Source organism: Scardinius erythrophthalmus (genome assembly GCF_964197995.2).
Source record: "Scardinius erythrophthalmus genome assembly, chromosome: 1".
Classification (NCBI taxonomy): Eukaryota; Metazoa; Chordata; class Actinopteri; order Cypriniformes; family Leuciscidae; genus Scardinius; species Scardinius erythrophthalmus.
Genome location: NC_138221.1, coordinates 56261805 through 56287837, shown reverse-complemented (window position 1 = coordinate 56287837; position 26033 = coordinate 56261805). Strand labels below are relative to the sequence as shown.

The 26033-nt window shown below is 36.9% G+C and overlaps 2 protein-coding genes across 3 annotated transcripts in view; both read right to left on the bottom strand.

The window, feature by feature from the left end:
- The window catches only part of tbc1d16 (TBC1 domain family, member 16), a 30646-nt gene extending 17470 nt beyond the window's left edge, over nucleotides 1–13176 (bottom strand). Inside the window, exons 1-3 of the mRNA XM_081364991.1 lie at nucleotides 13039–13176; nucleotides 6666–6872; nucleotides 5097–5499 (exon numbers count right to left, since the gene is read on the bottom strand). Coding sequence (XP_081221117.1) covers nucleotides 5097–5499; nucleotides 6666–6840 — 578 coding nt within the window. The 5' untranslated portion in view covers nucleotides 6841–6872; nucleotides 13039–13176. The remainder of the gene's footprint in view (nucleotides 1–5096; nucleotides 5500–6665; nucleotides 6873–13038) is intronic.
- Nucleotides 13177–14672: 1496 nt separating this feature from the next.
- On the bottom strand, nucleotides 14673–25711 carry gaa (alpha glucosidase). Of its 2 annotated transcripts, none has more exons than XM_081363878.1 (19): nucleotides 24765–25711; nucleotides 23751–23902; nucleotides 23507–23672; nucleotides 23337–23433; nucleotides 23140–23259; nucleotides 22940–23058; nucleotides 21988–22119; nucleotides 20498–20608; nucleotides 20224–20337; nucleotides 19313–19397; nucleotides 19103–19220; nucleotides 18865–18998; nucleotides 18442–18593; nucleotides 17195–17343; nucleotides 16967–17108; nucleotides 16381–16479; nucleotides 16126–16290; nucleotides 15726–15878; nucleotides 14673–14874 (listed from the first exon to the last, which is right to left on the bottom strand). In XM_081363878.1, exons 1-19 carry the CDS (start codon nucleotides 25299–25301, stop codon nucleotides 14812–14814), a joined length of 2808 nt encoding a protein of 935 aa, XP_081220004.1. In that variant the 5' UTR covers nucleotides 25302–25711; the 3' UTR covers nucleotides 14673–14811. The 2 variants fall into 2 exon arrangements, with proteins under 2 accessions (XP_081220004.1, XP_081220003.1); XM_081363877.1 differs by having other exon boundaries at nucleotides 20248–20337; nucleotides 24765–25435.
- Between the last annotated feature and the right edge of the window lie 322 nt (nucleotides 25712–26033).

Here is a 26033-nt window from a genome sequence, read left to right as displayed (position 1 = left end):
GGGACTGAACTCCCACTGGGACAGGCACTACCCCTCAGGGGCTGTTTATTACATCATACTGAAACAAATTCCCCCAGAGCCAGAGCGGTCCAACACTGTTAACACATTACAATTACATCATCCTCAGCAAAACATCACCTCAAAGTCTGCAACTGAGCACAGGATCTAGAGTTTTTATACCTCTGCCATCCACACGGACCGATTTCACTTCCAGCTTTTCTGTCTCTCAAACCTGGGGTTTTCTTGCTCTAACAAAATGAAAGAGTTTGATGTACTAAGTAGACACAGAAATATTGTAAAAAGATATAAATAAAGCAGGTCATTTAGAGGTTACCATAGTATTGACAGACCCATGAGGACATCCACACACGACCACCCATGTTTACAATGAAAATCAGCATTCAGCAACTCAGTGTGGATTCTTCACATAATAAGAGGCTAGCCAATCATAACAGAGGTAATTTACATATTGAAAAACAGCCGGTGTTATCTAGAAATCAGAGACAGGGTGGAAGATGGTCAAAACGCTACAAAGTATACACGGGAAACGCTACAAATATGGAACAGATCTCAAAGATTAATTCATGTTCTCTTTATTCCTTAAATCCTATACTGAGCGAGCCAAACCATGACAAGGGAGAAAAAGAAAAACAGCAGAGAAGGAGGGAAACAAAACATCTAGTATGAAACTCGCAAGTAACAGTGAGAAAGAGGAGGAGGAAGAACACTATACAGGCAGATTAAAAGAGAAGCCAGAAACAGGCAAATATAAACATTAAGGATCCAAAGAGGAAGTGGAAGCCAGAACATGAATGGCAAAAAAAACAAAAAAAAACAGGCCAAAGAGAACGTTCTCCACCCAAAAGAACACAGAGGAATGAAGCAGTCCATCACAGTCTCAAGTCAAACACAAACCACTGATATTTATGATCCGATGGGCAGCTCGTGTCCCGGCCTCACCCCCGCAGCTGAGGCCAAATGACAAAGGGAGGAAATCATAGTGAAAGAGGGAATGTTAGATGAAGCAGCAGGGGGAGGGAATCTGTGGACGATCACAGACTGAGATCTCTCCCTGCCAGCCTGCACTTCTGAAACGCTCTCTCTCATGCATATCGCCCTGTAATGTCCCCCCCATGTGGTCACAGTGGAGCATTACAAGTAGAATATTCAGAGTGTATTATATTCAGAGAATATCATTTAAAAATAACATTTTTAAAAAGTGCAATGAAAGAATTATCTTATTAATTACGGTGAAAAACAGTAAGCAGGATTTTCCTGCAAATTTGATTATATTTAATTGAAATAGCTATGCTTATTTTATATATATATATATATATATATATAGCATAAAATAAGCATAGCTATTTCAATATGTATGTATGTATACGTATGTATGAATATAACATAAAATAATATAAAACATAAATATAGCTATTTCAATAAAATATAATCAAATTTGATTATTTTATTTATTTATACATTATTTTGTTATATATATATATATATATATATACATACATACATACATACATACATACAAAAACATATAACATAACATATAACATAAAATGTAAAAATAAATAAATAAAATATATATTATTTACTTCTGGGTTAGCAAATATAAATATTCTATGTCTTAAAACACTTCTTGCTGCATAATGTGCACATACGTTTTAAAAAATGGCATGCCGTACACACTAATCAGTAATCATGCTGGTATTCCATTACATAAACTGTTGACAATAAAATCATTACATCTGTGGTAACACTTATTGGAGACGGACCGTGATCACAGGATGCTGTAGAGGTTCAGAGCAGAAACACATGATGCTGTACTGAAAAATGTAATAAGTCATGCCGAGCTGATCTATGAATTATGAATAAGCTCTTAGCAGCTCCTCTTACTACACACAGACCGGCAGCAGCATGACAGATGCATGCTAACATCTAACATCCACTGAACACACTTGGTGCAATTCAACGCCTCACACGCAATTTGGTCTGGTGAGATGATAAAAATATATTATAATTTAAGATCACAAATAAATAATCGTAATAATAAATAAATAAGTTATCAGGCACCAGGACATAAATTTAAATTGCAGTTTCTGCCAAATTATAATGGTTTAATATACAAATATATACAGTGCTGGTCAGAATTATTTGCCCCCCTGGTAAATATGATCAAAGATGGCTGTAAAAAATAAATCTGCATTGTTTATACTTTTGATATAATTTTATATAAAAAAAACTAGCAAAAATCGAACCTTTCATTGAAGTAAAAGAATTGAAAGTGGAGGGAAAATTGCATTATGAAATAAATATTTTTCTTCAAAACACATTGGGAACAATTATTTGCCCCCTTTTATTAAATACTTTTTGCAACCTCTTTTTTCCAAGATAACAGCTCTGAGTTTTCTCCTATAATGCCTGAGGAGTTTGGAGAACACCTGACAAGAGATCAGAGACCATTCCTCCATACAGAATCTCTCCAGATACTTCAAATTCCCAGATCCATGTTGGCACTTCTTCTCTTCAGTTCAGCCCACTCATTTTCTATAAGGTTCAGGTCAGGGACTGGGATGGCCGTCCCAGGACCTGAACCCTATAGATAATGAGTATGGAGGAATGGTCTCTGATCTCTTGTCGGGTGTTCTCCAAACTCCTCAGGCATTATAGGAGAAAACTCAGAGCTGTTATCTTGGAAAAAAGAGGTTGCAAAAAGTATTTAATAAAAGGGGGCAAATAATTGTTCCCAACGTGTTTTGGAGAAAAACATTTATTTCATAATGTGATTTCCCCCCACTTTCAATTCTTTTACTTCAATGAAAGGTTAGATTTTTGCTAGCTTTTTAAAATTAAATATCAAAAGGATAAACAATGCAGATTTATTTTTTACAGCCATCTTTGATCATATTTACCAAGGGGGCAAATAATTCTGACCAGCACTGTATATATATATATATGTATTTATACTGTATATGTACTGTAAAATCATAATATACACTACTGTTCAAATGTCAGGGGTCAGTAAGATGTTTTGTTTTAATTAATATTTTTATCCTGCGTTGTTGATGCATAAAACTGATCAGTTGTCCCAGTAAATAGATTTATTATTTCACAGAAATGCTGTTATTTTGATCTAATCATCAAAGAATCCTCTTTTGTTAACCACAGTTTTCACAAAAATATGAAGCAGCACAACTTTCAACATTGACGATAATCATAAATGTTTCTTGAGCATCAAATCAACATATTAGAATGATTTTTGATGGATCATGTGAAACAGTGAAGACAGGTGAAAACTTAAAAAAAATGGTAAGCAGTTACTAAACCTAAAATATACATTTTAAGTCTTAAAGCTGATAAAAACAAGTCCATGGACACATTCAACTAGCCTTACACGTTTCTTGTCTCGTCACATTCAATTATTAATGACATAAATTCATCCTACAGTACATTTTTAATTCAGAATGGTGAAATTTGAGTAGTTTGCATCTCTAGATATTACTGTTGGCCGTTTAACATGTACACTCACCTAAAGGATTATTAGGAACACCTGTTCAATTTCTCATTAATGCAATTATCTAATCAATCAATCAATCACATGGCAGTTGCTTCAATGCATTTAGGGGTGTGGTCCTGGTCAAGGCAATCTCCTGAACTCCAAACTGAATGTCAGAATGGGAAAGAAAGGTGATTTAAGCAATTTTGAGCGTGGCATGGTTGTTGGTGCCAGACGGGTCTGAGTATTTCACAATCTGCTCAATCTGCAACCATTTCTAGGGTTTACAAAGAATGCTGTGAAAAGGGAAAAACATCCAGTGTGCGGCAGTCCTGTGGGCGAAAATGCCTTGTTGATGCCAGAGGTCAGAGGAGAATGGTCCAACTGATTCAAGCTGATAGAAGAGCAACTTTGACTGAAATAACCACTCGTTACAACCGAGGTATGCAGCAAAGCATTTGTGAACCCACAACACGCACAACCTTGAGGCGGATGGGCTACAACAGCAGAAGACCCCACCGGGTACCACTCATCTCCACTACAAATAGGAAAAAGAGGCTACAATTTGCACAAGCTCACCAAAATTGGACAGTTGAAGACTGGAAAAATGTTGCCTGGTCTGATGAGTCTCGATTTCTGTTGAGACATTCAGATGGTAGAGTCAGAATTTGGCGTAACAGAATGAGAACATGGATCCATCATGCCTTGTTACCACTGTGCAGGCTGGTGGTGGTGGTGTAATGGTGTGGGGGATGTTTTCTTGGCACACTTTAGGCCCCTTAGTGCCAATTGGGCATCGTTTAAATGCCACGGCCTACCTGAGCATTGTTTCTGACCATTCCATCCCTTTATGACCACCATGTACCCATCCTCTGATGGCTACTTCCAGCAGGATAATGCACCATGTCATAAAGCTCGAATCATTTAAAATTGGTTTCTTGAACATGACAATGAGTTCACTGTACTTAAATGGCCCCCACATTCACCAGATCTCAACCCAATAGAGCATCTTTGGGATGTGGTGGAACGGGAGCTTCGTGCCCTGGATGTGCATCCCACAAATCTCCATCAACTGCAAGATGCTATCCTATCAATATGGGCCAACATTTCTAAAGAATGCTTTCAGCACCTTGTTGAATCAATGCCACGTAGAATTAAGGCAGTTCTGAAGGCGAAAGGGGGTCAAACACAGTATTAGTATGGTGTTCCTAATAATCCTTTAGGTGAGTGTATATCATAAGACAGTTGGCAAATATTAAATGCTTAGCTACTTACATCTTACCTCGCACTCTTTCGTGTTTAAAAACTAAAGCGACGTGCAGGAATTCATGTACAGTATCTGTAAGAGCACCGCCTTCTTTGATTTAATTGGCTGTCTCAATCATTGCGCTGCTAGACCACCAAAGACATTTTTCATACAATTAAAAACATTTTTCCATCCTTCCATGAACAAAGAGCAGCATCAAGAGTATCAAATCAATTCAAATGACCATATCTATGTCGTTTACAGCCTTGAAATGACCCTGTGTTGCACAAATGCAAACCCTTTATCATCAGTTCTGTCTATTTCTGCATGCATACGTTTTCTCACCTGCTCTCATTATCCAGGAACACAGAGCTGCTGCTCTCGCCCAGAGCCTCGCTGACCGGAGACAGGCAGAAGGGAGAGGAGAAGGTGTCCGAGTCCGAGCCGAGGGTGCTGTCGCGGCTCACCTCGTCCGCAGAGAGCTCGCAGGAGCCTTCATCGCCCTCTTCCAAAAGCTGCTGGTTCTGTAAAGCCGGCTCTTCGTCCTCCTCTTCCTCAGGGGCGGGTGGCTGGCGAGAGTGGCTCCGGTGGGCTCGGCGTCGGGGGTTGCGACGGACGGGTGAGCTTTCGGGCGTGATGTAACGGAGCGCCTCCTCGTCCTGCCGCTGGATGCGAGAGTTGGGCACCCAGGTGAGGATGAGGGTGGAGCCGAGGGTCTCGTCTTTCTCCAGGTGCACACACAGGTAACCTGAAAGAGGACACAGTCAGAAGAAGAAAAAAAATCCTCAATCTGGCAGGCTCTAAGCTGATTGGCCGACTTCACGCAACTTGCCAGGTCACAGTGTGCTGGGATTATTAGAGGCATCAGATCTCTGAAAGAGCTTTATCTGAGGCATGTTGTTGTAAGGCTACTTGTTAACTAGACATCCACAAGCAAAACAACACTGCGTCACTTTTACTTCTTATTTTACAGATTCATGTATAAAATATAAAATTTTAATACAATTGCAAAAAAAGACTGAATCTACAGGTCTAGAGCAAAATAACAAGAGAAATCTGTAACTGTGAATTTTTTTTTTTTTTACACAAAATATATCAAAAATACATTCACAAATGTATCATGTTTTCAAAAATATATTTTTTATTTAAAAGATTATATTCTATCTAGACTAATACTGTAAACACTTCTCAAAATTAGACACAATTAGTGACAATTAACAGTGAAAAGCAAAATTGGTTCTGTAATTTTACACTCCTGTTTATTTACTCCTGTAAATAAATTAATAGCCTACTTTTACTCAGCAAGGACACATTCAATTTATCAAATTATTTATGGTGTTACAAAAGATTTTGTAAACAACGCTGTTCTTTTGAACTTTCTATTCATCAAAGAATCCTGAATAAAAAGTATTACAGTTTCCACAATAAATATTAAGCAGCAAAACTGTTTTCAACATTGATAATAATCAAAAATGTTTCACCAAATCAGCATATTATTATGATTTCTGAAGGCTCATGTGACACTGAAGACTGGAGTAATGATGCTGAAAATTCAGCTTTGATCACAGGAATAAATTACATTTTAAAATATATTAGAATAGAAAGCCGTTACTTTAAATGGTAATAATATTTCACAATGTTACAGTTTTTACTGTAAGTCTGATCAAATAATTGCAGCCTTGGTGAGCATGAGAGACTTCTTTCAAAAACATTTTTAAAAATCTTACCGATCCCAAACTTTTAAACAATACTGTATCTAAACATGGCTCAACAATAACTTACAGCTATAATGTAACTCATTATAAATGAATTATTTGCTGAAGATTATGGCATACGATGGCAAAACATTACTGATCACATGACCATTATTTATAAACAGGTGTACTGTAGATTACAGGTGTGTGTGTGTGGTACCTGGGTGATGTTCAGGCAGTCCAGGCAGGGGCTCAGCCGGGTGCACACACACATTGTTCTTGGAGAAGATGATCTCTCCATCCAGCACAGTCCGTGATCCCCCCATGCCCACGTTAAACGTCAAAAGGTCCGAGGCTTTGGATGATGCACGTCGCAGGAGTCGACCGAATGACATCTCCTCCAGTGAGCGCTCGCTGCTCCCATCCTCTGACAGAGCAACAAAAAGAGAACCAAGCATGTTCATTTTCCAAGCAATCAGACTTTTTCACTTGCTGAACAATAAAATGAGAGTGATTTAGAAAGAAGAATATTATAGAGACTTGGGGGTGGTAACTTTTGAACACCATAGAAGAGTTTATAATATATATACGGTGCGTCCAAAATCACATACTATACGAGTATGTACTACATTTGATTTTGAATTGGAATTTACTGCAAGACCTTTAAAAAAGTGCGTTCTATATAGTATTAATATGGGTAGTATGATTGAAATCCGTACGTACAACATCCACCATGTTGTACTGTCACGTGATCTACCAGCGTCAGTTGCGTCACTGCACTCACTGTCATTCATAATCCTCTCCTGTGGCCTCATGGGATAGTAAAGTGCCCATCGTATGCACACTCTCGCCGGAAATAGTAGGTCATCCTGGGACTTTATGAGTACTGTGAATTCGGAATTGTTGAAACATGTAATACTACTCTTTTCGCATACTATATAGTAGCAAAGCATTTGATTTCGGATTTAGCGATAGCAATGTGCTAAACACTCAAAACAACCACGTAGCAACACTTTGGCAACCACCAAGAACACTCAAGCACTGCAGAGGCGACATGAACAATTTTTGAATAATCTAGGTAGGTACTGAATTAGACCATAAGATACTAATGACCTTATCATAACAATGTATGAATAATAATGTCACCTTCTTGAAACTGCATGGTTAGTTGAGACTAAGTCACACATAGACACACCTTAAAACAAACAGACACACATATGTGCCAACTCACAGGAGGAACCCAAAGCTACAGCCATGCATGTTATCTGTTCAACAGATAGAAGCGTAAGTTACCAAATGTTATTAGAAAAAACAACCTTTATAAAACACTTGATTATCCTTTTTTTTTACCAGACTCTGCCAGAGTCTTACTAATGTTCAAAATCCAACAAGCTACAGGCAAAATGCTATACCTCACCTAAACTTTAGACACTACTGCCAATTCTTGCATAACTATACATTTTTATGGTCATGTTAACTGAGACTGAGAGACTATATTGAATCATTTGAGCTACCACTACTGCACATCTAAAAAAACAAAGAAAAACAAAACAAAATCCTGCTTCTGTTTGTGCCACAGACATGCATGGTTCCTCAAATACTTTTTTAATTCCTCAAAAAAGCGATCAGAACGACTTGGGTCAGTAAGCAACAATCTAGCAACCCTATGGCAATGCACTAAAAACTAGAACATCTTAGCACCCACTATTCACAAATGTAAAAATACTATAAAAATTGTATCTGCACTGCCATAGGACTGTTTAAGTGCACTGCAAACACACTAAAAGGCGATTAAAAATGTGATTCAAATTTTCAAAGCATCTAAAACATACAATCATATTTTTAACTGAAATAAAAATAGATATGTCAACTGCTCAAAAAACAAATTATGCAACATTCAGAGTCATCCATCACTTGTGACTTTCTCAATCTTCCTCTTCTGTCTTGTGATCTCATTTTTTCCTGTCAGCTCTTCCTCTACCGGAAAGGCAATGCTCAGTTGTGCTGATTAGAGGTCAGCTTCCTGCCACAAAACCAAAGTATATGAAAAGCTAAAATCTCATCTAGCTACAATAGTTTCTAATGGTGAGAAACTTTGCAAATTATTGTGAACCATAAAATAGGCTGAAGAGACTCATTACGCAACCAGTGAAAACTCTAGAGAACACTTCCTGAGAGAAACTCAAACCTTGATAAAGCGAATTATCAAATTTGCCAACACACTTGGCAGGTTTGGTTCGATTAAAACGAACTCTAGTGCGATTGCTTTGTTAGTGCGGTTCATTTCAATGAGTGTGAGTGCCATTCGAACCTTGGTGCGCACCAAACAAGTGTGCCTTGTATATTTTATATACAAGTCTCTTTGGTCCATGTAGTTGCGTTCATATTTCAGTCAAATCGCACCAGAGCTCGTTTGGAAGCGGGCCGAGACCCAAATTTTCACATTTCAACTGAACATTGGTGCGGGTCAACTGAAATACGAATGCAACCAAAGGGCCTGTCCAAATACCCACACTTGAGAGCGCATAGACGCAACAGGAAGTAAGTGTGCAAGACTGTCCCAGGTCTTAAAAACGCTAAAGCTCAGCGCCCTCAATTCACACTATCTCGAATACCGCCTCGGAGCGCATCCCATCATGCATCATGTTCAGGATCTCACATGCCTTGTAATAGCAAGATGTTGAGAAAAATATTCGACTGCAAGTTAAATTAATTCGATACTACATATAATTTGATATTAAAACATAAAGCTTTGCACATTTTATTGGTACAACTTTTGCAACTGCTTTTTTATCAATTAATTAGAAGCACCACAATTACTAAATTGTGTCCTCTTGTTACATAGGGACTTACTGACCGGACATTCAGTTTGATGCAAAGTATTGAAAATCAAAATAAAGACTTGCATTTTTACAACACTATAAGTGTGTCCCATCTACGATATATCGGACACCATATCAGTATCGGCCTTTACATGTTCATTTTTAATGTTATCGTTATCGGCCCAATAAGAAAATTTGGCTGATATATTAAAGCAGATAAAGAATGGATTATTCCCTTGAGCTGAGACACTTCAGATGCACACTGTTCGCCATGATGGTTTTGAATTGCTTGAAATCTGATTGAAATCACGCAATTGCAGCGCAAGTCCATCATATAAAGACTACATTAGATTATAATGAGAACATTGTAATTGTGTGCTTGGGACATGGCTTCCTTTTAATGGTGAGACTTTTGTTTTTGTAATCAGACATTTAGATTTATCGACCAATATATCGATTATCGGCTAAAGAATAAAGAATAAAGAATTATCGGTTATCGGTATCGGCCGAAATGTTCATAGTCCCATCGGATGATCAAAAGTTCTACACACTTGCGGTCTTCATGCCCACTTGAACGCAGGCCAAATATGTCATGGAAAATATGGAAATATGTCATGTAGCTAAATAGACGAATGGTCAAGTGCCAAGACCGCAAGTGTGGGTATTTGGACAGGCCCATAGACATCTAAACAAACCAAAAACTGGATGTGATGTCACAAGATGTGACCGGACACACTGCTCAAGCACACCTGGTTCTTTTTGTCATAGTTGCCCATTACATTTTGGCACAGGCGTCAGAACCGCCTCTTCCTTGCAGCAGATCTTTACACATTTCATAAGCTTTTTGTGAGTTCTCAGCTGGTAAAAATACCATCACATATGTACATGCATTCAACAAGCACATTTAGCCCAGCAGCACACAGCATTGTTTTGGATGTTCCATCTCAAATATCCGTCATTAAATCGGTCCAATAATCAGGTTGTGACCTTATTCTTATTTCTTTTGTTTTGTACCTTTAGGTTCGGTGTTAAAAAGTACAGTGTGCATGCTAAGCGAACCAGGACTAAATGTATAATTTTATACCCAAGCGAGCCAAGAGAACTGAACTGGTGTGAACACACCCTAAGGCAATTTCTGGGAAATTAAGGAAAAGAACAAGTTTGTCCACAAAGCTTAAGACTTGAGTTCAATTATCCTGTATTTTTACAGGAACTATTCAGGTGGATTCACGGCCGCATATCATATGGCTATAATTACAGAGCAAACACGACTCACACGACAGTGAATAAACATGCCACATCATGGCACTAGACTACCAGACATGCAGGCCAAATCAGGAGAAAGGGATTGTGCACTAGTATCATAAGTGTACTGAGAAGAGAGTGCCACTAGTAGAAGCATGTGTTGTTTCTCTTCGGAGCTGTCAGCACTGCCGCAATCTCAACCTCCATACAACAGAGTCACCAGGAATGCACTTCAGAATCTACACACAAGTTCATTTGGTGTCTTGCTTTCAAATCAGATCAAATGAAATGCACAATAAAGAAATCATAGCTCACCCAAAAAGGAAAATTCCCTCATGTTATTCCAAATATTTATGAGAATCTGACGAATGACCATTGTAATGATTCAATGATTGCACTATAAGATATGACATAACACTTACTGAGCACAAGCTATTTTTAATAAATCAGCCGATGCATTTCAGAAATTATGGAAACGTTTTCTGCTTACAGTTTTTTTTCTCTCACAATTCTGACTTTTTTCTCGGAATTGTGAGTTTACATTTTGCAATTCAGATTTTTTGTTTCCGCCACAAAAAAATTATAATGATTAGGTAATTATCTCACCGTTTTGACTTGTTTTCTCACAATTTAGAGTTTTGGTCTCAGTTAACATCTCACTATTGCGCGTTAACACCTTGCAATTCTATATTCAGTTTATATATAAGCAGTTTATATCTCGCAACTGCGAGCTCTAAACTCGTAATCGCCAGTTTACATCCCGCAATTCTGACTTTTTTCTTGGAATTGTGAGTTAACATTTTGTAATTCAGATTTTTTTTTTTTCGCCACAGAAAAAAAAAAAAAAGTAATTGAGATTTTTTATCTCACAATTCTGACTTTTTTATGACTCATAAAAAAGTTTATTTTATTTTAAGTTAGTTTATTTCTTGCAACAGGAAGTTATAAACTCATGATTGCCAGTTTAGATCTCGCAATTCAGATTTTTTTGTTTTCGCCACGGAATAAAAAATTATAATGGCAATCAAAATGGCAATTGGGACTTTATTTCACAATTCTGGCTTGTTTTTCCTGCAATCGTGAGCTTATATCTCAAAATGTGGACTTTTTGTCAAGGTAACATAACTCCTTACAATTTTGAGTTTATATTTCACAATTCTGAGGGAAAAAATCCCTTGTAAGATACTGTAAGATAAAAAGTTGCAATAACTTTTGTTGTTGTTGTTATTCCGTGGTGGAAACAAGCTTCCATGGAAATGGCAGCACATCTGGTTGTATTTTATTTCATAATTTCACAAAATGATGATATCAGATGGGAGTTACCTTTAGCAGCATAACATTTGCTAACTAAATGGAGATAAAAGGACAAAACCTTAAAGCTAAACACATTTTTTCAAACAATATTTATCTTCCTTGAATTGAAGGTGCCAAAAAGCTGTCAAATTAACCCCTTGCTCGTGTTTGACTGTCATGCACAAGTGTTGCTTTGTTAGTGAATTATTAGTTTTAGTTTTAGTTTTTTAGTAAAAAAAAAAGAAAGAAAAAAGTGTCTGTTCCTGTTTCACATGGCTATTTTTATGGTGCATTTTAGTCTTTTTTTTTTCTTTCTTTTTGTTGAGCTTGACAGCCCCTGATCCTATATGCTTTATACGAAGTAGAGCAGAACATTCTTCAAAACATCTTTTTTGTCTTTGACTACTATGCAACATTTAAATTAATAATTTGATACAATGCACTTACTGTGCAGATTCATGTACATTTTAAATACATTTAATTACAGCTGTAATTATTTTGTGTCTGTAACAATGTTGACCCTTCCCTTAACCCACCCTTAAACCACCAAACTTGTCCCTAATCTCACCTGTATCCCACCTCAATAGCAGCAAAAGTGTTTCTCAATACAACACAAGTACATTACATTGAACAATTTTTTTTTTATGCAAATACATAATCGTTAAAGGCAACTAATATAAAGTTGGACCTCTTTTCGTGCTCTACAGAATAAAATAAAACTATATGGGTTTGGAATAACATGCAGGTGAGTGAATGACAAAATTTAATCTCTTTTAGAAGTGCCTTTAAATGTCATAATATAATTTATTGGGGTCAAAGGCATATTAATCCCAATGTCAAAGTACAAAGTTACAAGTCTTCAGCAAAAAAAATAAAAAAGCAGTAGGCTACAGAAGATATTATAAATAATACATCAAGAGATATCAAACAAAACTACATCAGACACATAATAAGAACAGACATGTGTCCACATTGATCGTGTTCAGGCCTGTATCAGCAGGTTGATTGACCAGTATCAATATTGTATTTTAATGGACAAGCCCTTTCGTCCCACTCAGGATCACATATCGCATATGAGGGCTCATTTCAGTCGCGATGGGGTCCCGTTATATCTGCTATAACAGACACATATGCACTGCTGTACCCCATATGGGACGCTAACTAAACTACTTCCAATAATGACAGCCGTAAGGATGAATTTGTAATCGAAAATCATACACGCTGCGGTCTTACCTTCAGTACCAGAAACGATTACAACCGTCGCTACACGTCCATGTCAGAAGTGGCGCGTCCGGCTCATGCATTAAAGATCCAGGCTACACCGAATGACGCTTATGTTTATTGGTGACACTCTTCGCTCCGCACGCCGCCGGTGACGACAGACTGAAGCCCCGCCCACTGACATTCCGTTGCTTCCGGGACGACACTGCGCTTCCTCTGAACGCAACGCTCGCGGCAGGACAATGGTCCTGCGGTTATCATGAGCACAGAAAACACAACTTGGTTAAAGTGCTATTATTAGCATTTATAAAAGTGTAAAAAATTAACCGCATATGGATCATTTAAAAAAAAAAAAGAAAAGAAAAAAAAAACTTATCCACTGACAAATTGTAAGAATAGAAAAAATAATAATTGCAGTGTCAAATCCCTTAGCCTAATTTTAATTTTATAATATAATATGTTATTTTATAATATAGGGGAGAGTGGGGCACAAAGTAACGCTTTTTGACTTTCTCAGTTTGTGTAAATCTACTTATGGTTCAGAGTATTTATTTTTTCCCACATTAATTTCCCACATGTCTAGTACAATTATGTGGTTTTGTTTTATTAATACAGTATATGCTTTTTTCTGGATATACCCCGAAATAATGGAAGTGAAATGTGACAACATGCCCCATAGGTGGGGTACATTGTAACATGACCATATGACAGCTTAAAATGTTATCTGATATAATAAAAAAAAATATACAAGACAAACTAAAATATTTTCTAAATAAAATACAATTATTAACTTTTTCATATAAAATAATGGCAATTTTTAATAATTAATTATAAACTAATTTTTGAGTTTTGACTACGAACACAACACAGCTATACAACATAGTTCAAAACAAATAAATAATTAGTAATTTCTGAACATTGACTCTCAGTCTTTATTCTCATTTTTCTCATGTTTTCTCAATATAATTAATAAAAGTATAGAATATAATATCATAGTTCTAATTGTAACGCAGTGTGACAACATGCCCCGCCTGCACAACTGGGATTTAAACCCGGCTAGTGTCTTCTGCTGGTGAGATCAGCATTAAACAAACATCTCAACTGTTAAATAACATATTGGAGATTAAAATAATATCAGATTTGTCTCATTTTAAATAAACAAAAAAAATAGAGATGAAAAATTAACTTAAGTAAGAAATTTACTTTTGCTATGGTTTAACAAATGTCTATGGATATATTCCAAGAAAAAAAAAAAAAAATTGCCACAATTTTTTTCTTTATATAGTGTTGATATGGCAACTAGTAAATACACCAAGTTTCGTCATCCTAGCATGTGTGGAAGTATTTAAAACAAGTGTGTTACAACTAGCCCCGCGTTATGTTGTGCCCCGCGCTCCCCTAATTACTAACCTAAGCTTAAATTTAAAATCTTTTATTCAATAACCAAATGCATATGTATTTAGCTATTTGTATATTAACAACATTTATAATAATAATAAACACCACCACCAACAACAACAATAACAATTCTTTATATTATTATTTCTCTGACATTTAAAATAAACAGGTAAAATTATTATTATGATCTAGAGTCATGGGAAATTCTTATTATTCTGATCTTACCTATCACTGTCACACAACAATAAAAGCATTAATAACGTTTAATAAACATTTATTTTGAACAAAAATGATAGATGAACATTATTACATTTATGCATTTGGACCAAAGCAATTCACATTCAACAAATCCAAAGCACAGAACATTTACAAAGCAGAGATTTGTCATCAGCTCCACTGTACGGTGAACATGGCTGCCATGGGTAAGTCCAGTCCAGGCACTGTAAGAACCTGCAACACACACACACACACGCACAGAAGCAGAAGTGGTCAAAGTTGGGAAAACTTACTGGTAATTAAATGGGAGAAAACAGTAAATATAATGTTTGTATTCCCATTCGTTCCACGTTACAATCAAAAAGATTCATGATAGTGTTTCCACGACTTTCCAAAGGAAGGAAAAAATAGAGAGAGTCTGATTACAGCCGTCAGAAGAGAGAACGAAGGGAAATCTGCCACCACTCCTTCAGTCGTTGTATTAGAAACACAGGTATTTGTACAACAAGTCAATTGGCGACACTGGTGGCCGTTAAGTGAAGTGCAGCTAGCAGCTTATTGCTCAGATCTCAGTCTCTGAACGTGATTCAATATACTTTCATTCTTTGTTTAGAAGTAAAAAGAAGTTTTATGAAATACCTTTGCAGCGTTATACTGTTAACGAACATCCGGACCTAGTCCACGCTGCTGAGAGCGATTTTTAGATGATTATGTTAATATATGTTGCGAGCTTTGCTCTCAATAACAAAATAAACACACAACAAAAAAGACATCGGCGTGAAAGCAGAGGTTAGAAAGCATCTTATCATAGCCATGTGGATATGTTCGCACAAGCTGTGCGATTCAGGTGAGGTCATTAAAATTACAATGTTATGAAAGTTTGATTATAAAGTATAGCCTATTTGAGACCCATCTCCATACCATAAAAAAATGGAAATATCTTCAGTAGATTTGTGATGTTGATAACTGTAATTGTGTCTGTGAAAAAGGTCCATTAACTTAAATATGAAATACATATTAATCACCATGATTTGCACATACTAACAGGAGTAGAAGTAAACCAAAATAGGTAACTTGATGCATACCTTGGTGTCTGTGCTGTACGAGAAGTCATGAACCTTTTGCCCGTTGGCCCACACTGCTGTTGGTCGAGCCTGAACTCCGAACACACGCACTTCCCCGAGGATCAAATGATCGAGAGATCTGTTTAATTTGACTGGCTTACTGACCACATAAGACTACAGGGGAATAAAACATCAAATAAATAATAGATTACATTTCAAATGAATGCACATATCGACCATATTTTTTGAGTATTCTACTATAATCAATTTGTATGTTGAAATTCAACTTGTGTTCTAGTTGTCTGCCTGCAGTAACAATTCATTTTGGACTGCTCCAACACAGAATAACAATGGGAAACAGATGAATCCTCATCAAAACCATTCAATTCAACATGCAAGCAAAATTCACGCTATTTCGTACCTCTTCAGCAAAGAAGAGAACATATGAGTAATCTCCCCTCTCAAAAGTGTCCAGACTTTCCCCATCATCCCAGAAAAGATCCCCTTTGGCCCAATTTTCTGCAGACAGTGCCACGATCAGAGTGAAAGGGTTTCTGCGAGATGCTGTAGTGGTCAATGCGGGAACCTGGGAAACAAGAAGAAATAGCAATAGTTCACTTGCTACACAGCATAAATGAGATATTATGATTGTTCTTAGATCTAGTCTTTACACCACCTGCTGCGGGATGATGCTCCCCTCTCTCACTTGAATGTTAATGGTGTCCAAAGCGGCAGGAAACAAAATGTATTGCCCTTTACTGTAATATGCTTGCCCCTATAAGAAAACCAGTCTCATCAGTCAATTCAGTCTCATTTACCTTAAAGGCGTCATATCTTATGTCTTTGAATTACACTGTACCATAATAACTTTGTAAACGTATCACAATGTGAAGCAGGCTATGCAAAAAAGGGGTAAAAAAGACGGTGTTTACTTAGAAGGTACAAAAAACCCATTTAATTATATGGTAATTGGTTACATTTTCCTTCAGAAATCATTCTAATATGATGGTTTGATGATCAAGAAACATTTCTTACATCACAGGAATAACATTTTTTTTTTTAAATATATAAATAATAGAAAACTGTTCTTTTAAATTGCAATCATATTTCACAATATTAATATTTTTACTGTTTTTTTTTTCTTATCAAATAAATGCAGTCTTGGTGAGCATTAGAGACTTCTTTCAAAAACATTAACATATATACATTTTTCCAAACTTTTGACTGGTAGTGAATGTGTATAGTATAAGACGAAGGCTTACATTGTGCAGACTGTACCAAGTCCCCAGGGGGAGATAAGCCGTCACCTCCACTGCTCCCTGTTCCAGGACCGGACTGATAAGCAGTGAACTCCCCCACAGGAACTGCCTGTCTATGGTCTGGCAATTTGGATCAGTGGGGAACCTAAAAGAAATGAGCAAATGAGCAATCTCAGAGAAGAGGTCATCGCTGAGATATTGAGCTAGAATGATTGAGCATGTGTACTGTACTCAAGGAAGAGGGAGCGCGCCACGGTGCTGGCGGAGATGTGCGCGTGATGGAACAGTGTGTAGAGGAAGGGCAGGAGAGAGTATCGCAGTGTAGTCACAGTCCTCATGGCATCTTGGGCTTGCTGGCTAAATATATACGGCTCTTGGGGCTGAGAGTATGAAATATGAAAAGAAATATTCATATATTACTAATAATGTAAAATTATTGACATTTAAAAAAATTATTTGATATTTTTATTTTATATATATATATATATATATATATATATATATATATATATATATATATATATATATATATATATATATATATATATATATATGAAGAGTTCAGATGCAAAAGCCTCTAAGTGCCATTTGAAATTTTCTTCTAGAATGATAATTTTTATCAAGCTCGTATATATAAGTTCAGTAAATTCACTTAAATGGCAACGAAGATTACCTATTAGCTGTCATTTAAGTGAAATTACTGAACTTAAATATACAAGTTTGATAAAAATGATCATTCTAAAAGAAAATTTCAGATGGCACTTAGAGGCTTTTGCATCTGAACTCTTCATATATATATATATATATATATATATACTGGTCAAAAGTTTGTAAACATTAAAGAGGACCTATTATGTCCCTTTTTACAAGATGTAAAATAAGTCTCTGATGTCCCCAGAATGTGTATGTGAAGTTTTAGCTCAAAATACTCAATAGATCATTTTTTATATGTTAAAATTGCCACTTTTTGGGGGTAAGCAAAAATGCGCTGTTTTTGTGTGTGTCCCTTTAAATGCAAATGAGCTGCTTTAAGAGCTCATGCAACAACAAAACAGGACAATCTCACACACTGAAAATGTCAGAAATTGTCAGTGGCGGTGTTTAGCCTTATATGTTCGAACCAGAGTCGGACAATGATGCCTACAGAGCCAGAGAATATATGCTGCATGGAGAACAGGTATAGTTTAGAGTGAAATATTATTACAGTTTAAATTAACTGGTTTCTGTTGTAATAATATATTTTAAAATGTACTTTATTCCTGTGATGGAAAAGCTGAATTTTCAGCAGCCATTACTCCAGTCTTCTGTGTCACATGATCTAAATTCCAGTTAATTGTTTCCAATCTTTTAATCGGTAGTATGTACTGTATATATATATATATATATATATATATATATATATATATATGTGCTGAATATATATTAATCTATGATTTTTTTTCTTCTAGTTGACTGTAAATTGTTGTCTGATATCTCACAGCATTGGGTTTGTCGTTATGGTTTCTCATGAAAGGGTAAAAGGCTCCGAGTTGTGTCCAGCGCACACACAGTTCTTCAGTAGTGTCTCCACCAAATCCACATACATCAGCCCCCACAAAGGGAATGCCATAGAGTCCAAACAGGAGCACAGCTGGTACACACACACACACAAACACAGCAATAAACCAACAGCGGGGACAAATCATGCTTTCAAGTATTAGGAACAAAAAATGAAGACAACACATGTACATGTCACTTCTCAGCTTATGTATGCATTGTGAATGTTAGAACATCTCTAGATGTGGATGTATGTTAGCATATGTGGATCTTGGCAAGCACTCACAGGGCCAGGACTAATCAAAACTTGCTTTATCCTCTTTGTAACCATAAATTAGCATATGTTTATGATCTTTCTCTCTCACCAGGTATTGAAAAGCGCATTTGCTCCCAGTCACTCTGCACATCTCCTGTCCAGTGTGCAGAGAAACGGCCCAGTCCTGGAAAAGATGACCGGGATAGGACAAATGGACGAGTGCCCTTTACTTTCAACAATGCCCTGAATGGAAAGTTGGTAATAATGTCAAACCATATCAAATGGATCTGTTCACCAATTAACTTTTCTTTTACTGTTTGTATGAATGAAAGAGGCATTTCTCTGACCTGTGGGTGGCGATGGCCTCGGTCAGCCCGTAAAGATTGTGCAGATTGTAATGATTGGAGAGATACTGCTGAGCGGACATACACACAGTTCCTGAGTTTAACTGACATCCTATTACACCTGTAAACCCAGACAGATCTCTTCATGCAGGTCACATAAAAACAGCGATAGTCAATTTACAAGAGAGTATATTAAGACTTTACTGTTCTTACCTGGAGTATAAGGAGGTTTCTCCAAGTCAGAGTCAGGACATCCATCCACAGATCCCTGGACAAAATTTGATGGCTCATTCATATCCTGTAAGCAGAATTTCAAAAGAAATTTAGAAGTTATCTATAAAGGCCAGATCACACCAAGAACGATAACTATAAAGATAACCGTAAAGATATAGTTGTAAAATTAATTCGAAATATTAAAGAATAGTAGATTTCACACACCACTATAACGATAACGGCACAGAGAAACAATATTGTAGGAATCACTTTTAGAGCGATTTTTTTCCAGCTGACTCCTTCCGAACGATAAAAACTTTGACAAACATTAACAGCCAATCAAAATCCTTTCTGCTTTAAAGAGCTCGAGCATTTAAAGCGGCAGACGACAAAACCGTAGTGCGCGCTTAGAATAAACAGAACGATATTGTCCATTGATTGGACGCTAATATAGTTATATTTATCTTTATAGTTATCATTCTTGGTGTGAACAGGCCTTAAGTTATATATGTGTGCATTTAATTCAGGGAAATTTGTTCACTTTTTAAAATGAAATCAAAGGCAAAATTGGTCAAATTACTAAAGTTACTAAAAATAAATTTTATAGTATAATTATAATATTCTATTATAATATAATATAATATAATATAATATAATATAATATAATATAATATAATATAATATAATCGAAAACAAAATTCCCTGCCCTTTTGATTTATTTTGATTAAATATGTCAGTTACATTTAGAGATCTTAAAGGTACACAACAAATTTTTTTTTTTAAATAACATAATTCAGGATTTAAAGGGGGAAAAAAAGAGTGGCCCCTTTAAATCCAAACATTCATGTTTTTGCCGCCATTTTAAAATACCCTGTGTATGTTTATTTATAGTTTTCTCTGTAAGTACTTACTATCCAGAGTCCATCCACAGGTACCTTGTTGTGAAAGGCTCTGATACAGTCCATCCACCAGTCCTGTGTTGTAGGATTGGTGAAATCTGGGAATGCAGTTAGACCTGGCCATACCTGGTTATAAAGACATGCAAAATCTTTATACTCCCCACCATATTCTATCATGACTATAATACAACTAATAATACAGTGGTGCAGAAAGAAAATACATCTTGTATATGACATTATCACGACTAGCTTTTAGTGAGGGTAATATTCCATGTGTGACGCTAACCTTCCCAATTAGGATGTGTCCAGTGGAGTTGGTGATGAACACTCCCCTCTTCAGCCCATCATCAAAGGGTTTGTATGAACCAGGAGGACTCGTACTGCTGATGCCTGGATCCTAACACAAGGCCACATGCTATTCGACACTGATGTGCTTATTTGTGTACTGTGACTAATGTGCTTTTTGGGTGTATGTATATATACTCACTGGCACCTTTATTAGGTGTATCTGCTTGTTAATGCAAATATCTAATCAGCCAATCACATGGTGGCAACTCAATGCATTTATTTAGGTGTGTAGACATGGTCAAGACGATCTGCTGAAGTTCATACTGAGCATCAGAATGGGAAAGAAAGGTGATATAAGTGACTTTAATGTGGCCTGGTTGTTGGTGCGAGACGGGCTGGTCTTAGTGTTTCAGAAACTGATGATCTACTGGGATTTTTACTCACAACCATCTCTTGGGTTTACAGAGAATAGTCCGAAAAAGAGAAAATATCCATTGAGCGGCAGACTTAAATGTATTGTTAATGCCAGAGGTCAGAGGAGAATGGCCAGACTGGTTCAAGCTGATAGAAAGGTAACTGAAATAACAGTAACACAAATAAGCACTCGTTACAGAGGTCTGCAGAAGAGCATCTCTGAACGCACCAACATCGAACCTTGAAGCAGATGAACAACAGCAGCAGACTCCTGTCAGCAGATAACTGGAAATTGAGGCTACAATTCACACTGATTCACCAAAAACGGACAATAGAAGATTGGAAAAATGCTGCCTGGCCTGATGAGTCTGGATTTCTGCTGAGACATTCAGATGGTAGGATCAGACTTTGGCGTAAACAACATGAAAGCATGCCATGGATCCGTCCTGCCTTGTATTAGTGGCTCAGGCTGCTGCTGGTGTAATGGTGTGTTAGACATTTTTTTGGCACACTTTTGGCCTTTAGTACCAATTGAGCATCATTTAAACGCCACAGCCTTGTTGCTGATCATCTGCATCCCTTTATGGCCACAGTGTATCATCTTCTGATGGCCACTTCCGGCAGGATAACTCACCATGTCACAAAGCTCAAATAATCTCAATCTGGTTTCTTGAACATGACAGTGAGTTCACTAAACTCAATGGCCTCCACAGTCACCAGATCTCAGTCCAATAGAGCAGCTTTGGGATGTGAAGGAACGGGAGATTTGTATGATGGATGAGCAGACGATAAATCTGCAGCAACTGTGTGATGCCACATGACAATATGGACCAAAATCTCTGAGGAATGTTTCCAGCACAATGTTGAATCTATGCCATGAATAATTAAGGCAGTTCTGAAGGCAAAAGTGGGTCCAACACGGTACTAGCAACTTAGGTGTACCTAATAAAGTGGCCAGTGAATGTATATGTGTGTGTGAATATACAGTATATATATATTTTAACACACTAGCATCACGCTATGAAGTTCAAATAAGGATGAAAGAATCTCCATCACAGAATATTATCCACGTACCAGAATGAGCACATACTTCATGCCCAGCTGATGGAGCTCTTCAACCATCTGGGGCAGATCTCCAAACCGTTGTGGATCAAAAGTAAACACTCTTCTTTGGTCCGCATAATCAAGGTCATTCCACTGTACATCCTACAGAAGTCAATTGAAGGTTATTTAAATGATCATGTAAAACTTGCTAGGTTACTTGGTTCTCTCTCTATGCAGTATATATATATTTATATTTTTCTCTTCTTCTTTTCAAAATGGCATACTACTTTACATTTTTACAGTATGTATGCTGCATAATCTGGAATATCTGGATGACCAACGGTACTACAAGTACTATATCTGCAATGCGCAGTATACTATACTATGTTACAATTTATACACTGTGTGTGAATAATTATTATATTTTTTTCCAAGCATATTTTACCAATTTCAAACCACATATGTTAACTTTAACAGAGCATATCAAACTGGGTACTGTATCCCACAATGCAATGTACTCAACTTAACCTTCCATTTCTAGTATGATGAACCAAACAGAAGCAATATGAACAACAATTTTACACAAAATTGGATTAAAAACGATAATTGGGTTTAGAGACGATAACTGGGTGATATTATCATATGACAACAATATAGCATACAACAGTTTGTATTAAAGTACTTCTTAAAATATAGCAGTGAGCACACAGTATATACCAGTTTTTTTCCCCTCAAACCTTTTTGACTCCAAGGCCCCCCCGCTGTCATAGTATTCATTATAAATGTAGTTTTAAGATTGTATTAATCTGCATGGCTTTTCCAAGTCTAGACTTATAAAATGAAATTTTAAAATAATATTAACAGGTAATCTTGAGGTCCACTTGGAAGTATGCTGTGGCCCCCCCGGTTGAGAACCACTGGTATATACTGTTCAGTATGCAGTATCTTCCAAACACAGCCATTATTTATTTTCTTGACATACTAAAGGGATCTTGGCCTGGCGCATGAGCTGTACCACTGTTCTTGTGACGTTGGTGGACGTATAACCCCAGCGACAGAGGTGAAAGCCCAGTGACCAGTAGGGTGGCATCATAGGATAACCTCAAAGATACAACTCAATAAGTTACACTGTGCGTACACGACAATTCTAATACAGTATGTGGACTGTCTATTGTTAAATACCTATAACCTCATGGTACTGCTGTATCACACTCTGAGCACTGGGGCCTAAGAAGATGTAGAAGTCCAGTATTCCTCCGACGGTCACCCATGTCAATGCTGGAGAGGGCTGCATAAACACTTCTACAATTGGCAAATTTTAAAACTTTTAGTGAAAGCCAAAATTGGAAGAAGCCAATTCAGACAACAAAACACTGTACCCATTGTGTTGCTGTTGAGAAGAAAGACTCCATGTGCCTGTCCATCACCTTCTTGGACTAGGAAGAAAGGGTGGGAGCCATACAGGTTGGCACTTCTCTACAAAGGGCCATATAAAACATTAAGTACAGCTGTGAATAAAAGGGAATGTGAAATGATGTGAATGTCTTACATGTGGTGCCATGTCTCTGTTCCATAATGAAACAGAGCTCCAGTTGAGGTCCAGCGTGATGGGGGTGTAATGTTCACCCAGTCCAGAGATCACGGAGGAAGCCATGCTGGTGGAGAGCTGTAGGTACTGATCCGCAAACAGGAGGGGGCCTACTGTAGTATTCAAACTAGGGGGGAAAATACAATGCATTTGTTGTAAGCAGAAAACATACAATACAAGAAAAGAAAAATTGAAGTACACTTACAGAACACGGCCATTGGATTTTCGCCGTACAATAAACCCAAACGGATCTGGTTGGAAGTCAACATCATAGAGGGGGTTTTGTGTGTCTTTGTGGCCCCTGGATTTGGACGTCACAAAGGGGACCTCGTATCGTTGAGATGCTGGATCTTTCAGCTGTGGCAAAGTGAAGTCAGCAAGATAAAGTAAGATTAGGTCATCTAAAGGCTGGAATACACTACATGACTTCAAATCTGAACAGGTTTTCAAACACTAGGCATCATACACTTGCAGATTTTGTAAATGGTTACAGAGAAAAACGGGAATCGTACACTAAATGACTGGGTGTATAAGGGAAAGAAAAGTTTAAAATAAGTGTTTTAAAATCGTCTCAAAATATCGAACATTTCTGATCATCTGCGACTGGATGGAGAATTGGTTTGAAGTTAAAAATCAGAGTCTATGCCATTATACACTACTACGCACTTTAAAGGTTTTTTTTGTAAAGACCCCTAAAAACATTTGTCATTTATTTTAGGAATATCCAAAGTTACCTATTATTGGAGAGAATTACACAAATATTTACAAAAAGATGTTGTTGACTTTGGATGGTGATACATATCTAGTATTCATTTTTTTATTTAATAATTATATTTGCTTGTTATTATATCTATAAAGTCAAAAATGAATATTTTAGAACAATTTACAACTGACATTAAAATGTATTTGGAAACAATATATAAAGGTAAATCTTGAAAAAATTAACTATGCAATTGTTTAAGATGTTGGCTACAATAATAATAAAAGCTACTGTCAACTACTCCAGACTAAAAAATCAGGGCAAAAGTCATGTAATTAAATACTAATAGATTTAATCAATCAGTTTCCCATGCTCATTTCAGACATGACTGATTCAAGAGTTTATATTTCCAAGAATTCAAGGAAAGATCGTGTGACTGTATTAAATTCCTCCAAAACTTACAATATCTGATTTGTAATTGTACTTTTTGTAATTGAAAAGACTGAAAGAAGCGCTCACGGTGAGGTGAAGACGACCCAAAGACTCGGCCATCACATCTAGCTGCAATGTGGGGATGTCCCGGGGCAGGTATGAGGGTGCAGAACGGGTCAGCATGGCCCTTTGGCCCCTCTCTGTGGGCAACAAGGGCCCCATTTTGTAGCCTGGGTAACGGACTGGGTAGAAACACCATGGTGGTCCTCTTGATCCAGACTGAGGTAGAAGAGGCACATAGCAGCATCCTCTGCCCTCACAATCGGCCCGACTCAAAGATCTGTCACGGCCACAGTCGACGCGGCTCTCCACAGCTATGCTACACTGATCTCTAACAGTACTAGTGTGAGTCCTGGGATCAGCAGATAAGTGAAGATCATTGCTGAAGTTGTTTTGGGATTGAACGCTCCTGTGTGAGATATTTGAACTATGTCGCCATAATTTTGATGGTGAAAAGGCTAATAAAACACTTTTGTCTTTGTGCACCAGGATATGAAGTACAGAAGTCAGAAATATTAAGGTCAATAGTGCAAATGTGTGCAGGAGCCAAATAATTCTGCCCATTTAAAGGGGTTGGGTTTGGCTCTTCATGCATTAAACACGACTTTACACGAGTTAGAAATGGTAAAATAAGAGTAAAAGAGTAAAACAAGAAAGCATATAAGATCGTTCACTGTCAAATCAAACAAATCGCACTACAGCTCTTCAGTTCGGACGAGAAAATTACACATGCGCAGTTGCACACCCACAAAACTTCTTCATGATGATTCTTCAGACGATCTTTTAAAGACGCATATGAGATTCTGAATTATATATTCCTGCACCTGTAACTGCAAGCGCTTAGTAAATAATTTTAATTATCGTGTAATTTTGGAACCTTGCATTACTCATGCATTTTATTAGCTTAAACGTGTATCGGTGTAACGTTACTTCTCTCTCCGGGCGCCGACATGTTCCCATGACGTCACGAGCCTGAATCTCGGCAAAATGTATTTGATCCTTTTCTTTTTGGAAGTCTCGTTATAGTTGTAAATGTTTTTGTTTGTCCTTAATGTTTAACCATAATCTGTTTATTTTATTTTATTTTATTTCTTGCCTTTGTGAGTTTGTGAATTAATTTAAATTGTTCAATTATATGAGCGCACTTGTTGCATATTGAATTTGTATTTCGGAAAAGTTTAATAAACAAAAAAGTTTAATATTTTTATTTTATTTTAAGTGCGTAGACGTACAAATTAAACACGACACAAAATATATTAAAAAAATACTTAGAAATTATTAATGGGTTATTTAAAA

Excerpts from the sequence above, each read along its gene's own strand:
- gaa (XM_081363878.1), bottom strand. The coding sequence starts at position 25,301 with ATGGGCAGAATTATTTGGCTCCTGCACACATTTGCACTATTGACCTTA. Across the intron at positions 23,260-23,336 it reads TCTCAACAGCAACACAATGG|AAGTGTTTATGCAGCCCTCT; the intron begins GTACAGTGTTTT and ends TGCCAATTGTAG. Across the intron at positions 23,059-23,139 it reads GCAGTACCATGAGGTTATAG|GTTATCCTATGATGCCACCC; the intron begins GTATTTAACAAT and ends TGTATCTTTGAG.